This window comes from Belonocnema kinseyi, chromosome 5 (assembly GCF_010883055.1).
Source record: "Belonocnema kinseyi isolate 2016_QV_RU_SX_M_011 chromosome 5, B_treatae_v1, whole genome shotgun sequence".
NCBI classification, from domain to species: domain Eukaryota; kingdom Metazoa; phylum Arthropoda; class Insecta; order Hymenoptera; family Cynipidae; genus Belonocnema; species Belonocnema kinseyi.
Genome location: NC_046661.1, coordinates 43,600,471 through 43,606,033, shown reverse-complemented (window position 1 = coordinate 43,606,033; position 5,563 = coordinate 43,600,471). Strand labels below are relative to the sequence as shown.

General features: G+C 42.0%; 1 protein-coding gene across 5 annotated transcripts in view; it reads left to right on the top strand.

Annotated features, from left to right (window-relative positions):
* The first annotated feature begins 570 nt into the window (after positions 1-570).
* The window catches only part of LOC117173270, a 12,179-nt gene continuing 7,186 nt past the window's right edge, over positions 571-5,563 (top strand). For 2 of the 5 annotated variants that reach the window (XR_004467150.1, XR_004467149.1), the window contains exons 1-2: positions 571-998; positions 1,082-1,842. Coding sequence is in view for 1 of the 5 variants with exons in the window: in XM_033361744.1 (XP_033217635.1) it covers positions 586-998; positions 1,082-1,127 (459 nt within the window). In the remaining 4 variants the exon portion in view is untranslated. Of the gene's footprint in view, positions 2,523-5,563 lie in introns of those variants that run through there. The other 3 variants (XR_004467151.1, XR_004467152.1, XM_033361744.1) reach the window with 3 other exon arrangements.

Here is a 5,563-nt window from a genome sequence, read left to right as displayed (position 1 = left end):
CCAGGATTATAAAAAGTAACATTAAAACTCAAAACTATTGAAATATTAAATTTTTGAAAATTTTTTTGTACTTTGAATCATTAATTTTTTATTACCTTTGAAGGTCCCATAGAAAAAGAATAAAATCATAGAAATACGACAATATCTCCTGTGGAGCTGGTATCCAAGAGTTTTACACCACGATATAGTAATGGAATAAGGAAATATAACAGTATAAATGTTAGGGGTAGCTCACCCCCTCAAGGGATTTTTTTTTTGAAAATGCCGGAACAGTTCAACTTTATTATTAATTATTGTGCATAAAACAATTAATTTTGTTAAGATTCAACAGATTTTGGAATGTGTATAGTGAAAAAAATGGCCATCAAATATAGTCTTTCATTAATAAAAAACGGGGGTTGCGAGTCTGCTGATGTTTGTTTTTTAGTATTGCTAACGATTTAGGAGATCCTTCTCGAAAGTTACAATTTTTATATTTTTTAAGAAAAGTTTAAAGAGTGATACTCGTTCAAACCCACAGATTCTAAATTTTTTCATCAAAAATAACTAATTTAATCATTACAGATTTTTGATTCATCAATTCTAATGCCATTTGTGAGCCGCAAGAGGTTCGCATTTAGGCAAGTTTACGCCGATCATCTAAGCCAAGACAAGGCTTGTCTTACGACAATAAACGTCCTCTTAGCCAAGACAAGGCTCGACTTGACACAAGTAAACGCCGTTTTACCTGTCGTGGCCATAAAAGTAAGAAAAAGGCCCATGTTTCCCCTCAACTTTGAAGCGCAGCCAGACATCGATGTCCTGGAGTCAAGTCAAATCATTTTTACTTGTGTAGGTCTTTCCAGCGCCAAGGTGTCGTATAGCGCTTTTATCGACAAGCTCAGGATCTTCGGAGGTCCCATTCAGTTTTCCTCGCTTCAAATAAACCGTGGCGCAATATCTAACCCGAACTTCACTCCAATCTCCCGAAAGAAGTCCTATACAATCCCTGGAGCTAAGTATAATTGCTTTTTATTTCTAGCATAGATCTTAAAATCATTTATGTAAATTACATGAGTGACATTAGGCTTTCTATTTTCAGGTTTGCCACAAAAGCACCTTTTGGAATGGCGAAGTGCGAGAAATAGTGTGTATAATGTGAGGCAAAAGAGAAGTGGATTCATGGTGTCACCCTTAACGAAACCTCTCTGAAACGTGACGTTGTTAATTGTTAAACTACGTTTTCCAGATAAGATCGTAAATATGATTTTCAACAGACAGATTACAAATATATGGGCGGTTGAATCGAAAGCTTTCCGGTAACCAATCCAGGCCATCGCTAGATGGTTCTGACAGGATGCTTCTGTAGGGACTAATTTCCCACATCCGCGCTTGGCGAGTTTCCAAGTCTGTTTCCAACGTCTGTTTGAGTGAAACTTGTGTGTCACCCATCTTTCATCCTTCACAATCCTGCTAGTAGGTGCACAAACAAGCATGAAGTCAGATACAAATAGTTAACATCATCATACCATTACCTACAACTGGTGACCCCGACGAGGCTTCACATTTCTCCATCTCGTGAACTCGATGAAGAAAATGGACGCCTGAGACTACGTTGGAGTCGGCACACACGAACTTTCTAGATAATTCCGGCATGGCGACCAGTACCAATCTCTCATCTAGGCCACCAAATCAACTTCCTGGGACCAGCATTCCAAATTCTCACGACTAAACGCTGGGGAAAATTCCCTAATTTCTGGAGGGACGCTGTCACTCGACGCCAAGACCAGATTTCACGTCTAAGTGATTTCTCCTTCAACAATCATCGCAGTCCTGCACTTCGTCTTACAAGTAATTTAATCGGTAACTTCTCTTCTTCTTTTCTTTATTTTAAAAAGTGTAAGCTATATTTGGCGGTTTTTTCTACAAATTCCCTTATGTAACGCTACCCACGCTCCGGAAGGGCAGTCGCGTACCGCAGCGAAATTTTACCGCGAAAATTTTTTCATAATTTTGATCAAGTCTTGTCCAGTGTTACTGTTAAGAAATCCTGTGTTTCTTGGATTTTCTTTTATTAGGACAAACGTAATGTTTTTTATATATAAGACACCGCTTTCAGAAATTCTTTTTCTTTCTAAAATGTAGCCTATTTTAAAGAAAATTGGATTCCGCGAACAACTTAATTCATTTTTAACACTTCACATGCATAGTTATTAGCAATTATGCCTTTTTTTATATCCGTCAATTCTCGACAAGAATAAAAATAAAAATTCAATCGACGCATTTCGATGTGCGGCATGTTGTCACTATTTTTTGTGCCTAAGCTTGTCATTTTTGCAGTAATTTCATTTTTTTCGTGTATGTTGTGCTTCGATCAGCACAATGCCTCTTGACAATGCGGGCGCAGAGCCCGCCTCGAGGATAACGTCATGCAGATCCTTCAGCGACTTGCCGTCATCCGGGACAATCGCATCGAGTCATTTTCCACGAAAATTTCACCATTTTTGCGCGATGATCCGACTTCTTTTTTCATCGCGGTCGAGGCATCATTTCAAAAAAGTAAAATTACCGATCAATCAACCATGGCACAGCATTTGATAGAAAAATTTAGACCGCGACTTGATACCTGACATCAAAGATATTGCTGTGATGAACCCGTTTCCTCCTGATGTTTACGAACGTATCAAAGCGCGTTGAATATCCTGTTTTGCTGTTTCAGATGAGTCGCGCCTTCGACAACTTTTAAAGGGGGAAGTAATTTCCGACGGTAAGCCCTCCTTATATTTATCGCACTAGCAATTTTAGCCGACAAAGTTTCCGAAGCTTCAGGTCCCTCACTTATGCATGTCGCATCCGCCAAGCAGGTCAACAACAACAACCAACACGACAGCGCGTAATCGCGCTCGCCCTCCGCGTGTCGCCGTATTTCAACCATGGACCTGAATTTCAAAAACGCATAATGAAACATCTCAGTCGGATAACCGAAGCAGCCTGGTCGATTGAAGACGGTCGATTCAGGCGCCTCAAGTTCCAAACGTCTCCATGTCCGCGACTTAAATTCAGGTCCCTTTTTTCATAGACACGGATGCGGACGTTTCACTTTTACCTGCTCATTCTGTTACGCTAAAAAATAACAAACAAAACGATTCTCGTTATTCGCAACAAACGACACCAATGTAAAATCCTTCGGCCGCAAGCGTGGTTTCGGATTAAGTCTTATTGATCGAACAGATCGTTACTCTAACATTTTATCTGACTATCCGGAACTAACATCCAATTCTCGAGCAACCGGTACCCTCGCCGATGATGTCAAACATCACATTATCACTAACGGACCGCCTCTCATTCAGCGAGTCGGGAGTTTGCCCTCGGATAAACTGTCAGCAACCAAACGAATTTTTCAAAACGTGATCAGCGACAGCATATGCAGATCGTCCAGCAGCCAATGAGCATCGCCGATCCATTTGTTGAGAAAGAAGAGCGGTGACTCGAGAGAATGTGGCGATTTTCGTCGATTAAATCGCGTCACCGTTCCCGATAAATAGCCGGTACCGCAAATATTCGATTTTACGACCATCCTTCGCGGAAAAACTATCTTTTCTAAACTGGACTTACAACAGGCGTACCATCAAATGCCTATAGCTGCAGAGGATATACCCAACTCAGCGGTAATATTCCCTTTCGGGTTGTTAGAATTTACATCCATGACTTTCAATTTGAGAAACGCGGGCTCAACATTTCAGCCTTACATAAACTGCAGTCTTGGAGATTTGCCTTTCGCATTCGCGTACATCCATGAAATTCTCATTGCGCGTTAAAATCTTGAGGAGCATGAGAAGCATCCACGCATCGTCTTCGACCGATTCAAGCGTTATTCCTTGCGAATTACAACATCCAAATGTTTGATCGGAAAACCCAAATTGGAGTTTCTTAGCTATTTGGTCAACAGTGATGGCTGTGCCCCCATGCATTAAAAGGTACGTGCCGTTACCGAATTTCCAAAGACAAAAACCGTAGTCGAATTACGAAGATTCTTAAGCATGGTAAATTATTACCGTTGAGCTATTTCTCACGCAGTTAAGACGCACGCTTCGCATAACGAGTATCTACGCGACTCGCGCAAGAACGACAACCGCTATATCCAATGGAACGACAGCTCTGAAGCCGCGTTGGAACAGGTAAAAAAATATCTGACTAAAGCGACTATCTTAGTGCATCCATCACACGACGCCCCGAAACGATTGGTAAATAACGCCTTCAACTATGGCATAGGCACATCGTTAGAACAGATGATCGATGGCGAATGGAGGCCGCTAGCCTTTTCCTCACGAAAATTTTCGCCACTACAATGTGTTTACAGCACTTACGATCGCCAGCTTATTGCGATGTACGAATCCGTTCGGCACTTCTAATACTTATCGGAAGGTCAGAACCTTACCACAGATTCGCTTTCACGTGTTGAAACCACCCGCTTACCTACCGACTTCAGTCTGCTCGAATTAACTCAAGCTCAAATGGACGACGCGTAACTAAAAAAACTAATTTCAGACTCAGAATGCTCTCTGAATTTTAAAAAGATACAGTGGGATACCGCTCATACCTCGCTATATAGCTAACTCACGGGCGAAGCCTCACGTTCATACATCCCACAATCACTCCGACGTCGTGTTTTCGACCTCTTCCACAATCTGGCTCATCTTTGCATCCAGGTGAAAAGCAGGATTGTTGTTAAGCGCTATGTGTGGCCCTCAATGTGTCGTGACCTTTCTAATTGGTGCAAGGAATCTTTAGCTTGCCAGCAGTCGAAGGTATCGCGTCACAACCATATCATGCCAGATCATTTTACAGCGCCAGACGGACGATTCAAGCACGTCCATATGGACTTGTTGAATCCGCTTCCCGAAAGCGATGGTTACAAATTTTGTCTCACCATCACTGATCGCTTTTCTCGATGGCCTGAGGCAATCCCTCTCAAAGAAATCGAAGCAGCAACTGTTTACAGAGCCTTCGTAGACAAATGGGTCGCGCGTTGCGGTTCTCCCGAAACTTTGACCACCGAGTAAGGTAATTAATTTGAATTTCGCTTCTTCGCCGCGCTTTTGCAGCTCTTTGGCTGTCATAGGAATCGCACCACAGCTTACCATCCCACTTCTAACGGCATGGTTAAGCGGTGGCAACTCTACTTAAAAGCCTCAAGAATGGGTCACGCCAACAAGGGATGGTCACACTCTCTTTCAACAGTCCGACTTGGACTCCGCTCTAACGCGCTGGAGGTCGCCACATCGCCTATCGAATTTGTATACTGTACTGTTTTGCGTATTCCAGGAAAATTCGTTCTCTCGGAAGATTTTACTCCAAACCCCCAAATTTTTCTCGAGGAGTTCCGCGAACATATGCGTTCGGTCAAGCCTATCCGGGTAGAGCACAAACACAAACGAAAAGTTTTCATGTATAAAAATGCATTTTCGAAGAAAATTTGTATGAGCATAGACAGCTTGTACCGTGGCGATCCGTTAAATGCTAAATGCATGGTTTCCTGAAGCTTGTTATATGCATTACTTAATCACATTAATCAAAAACTTTC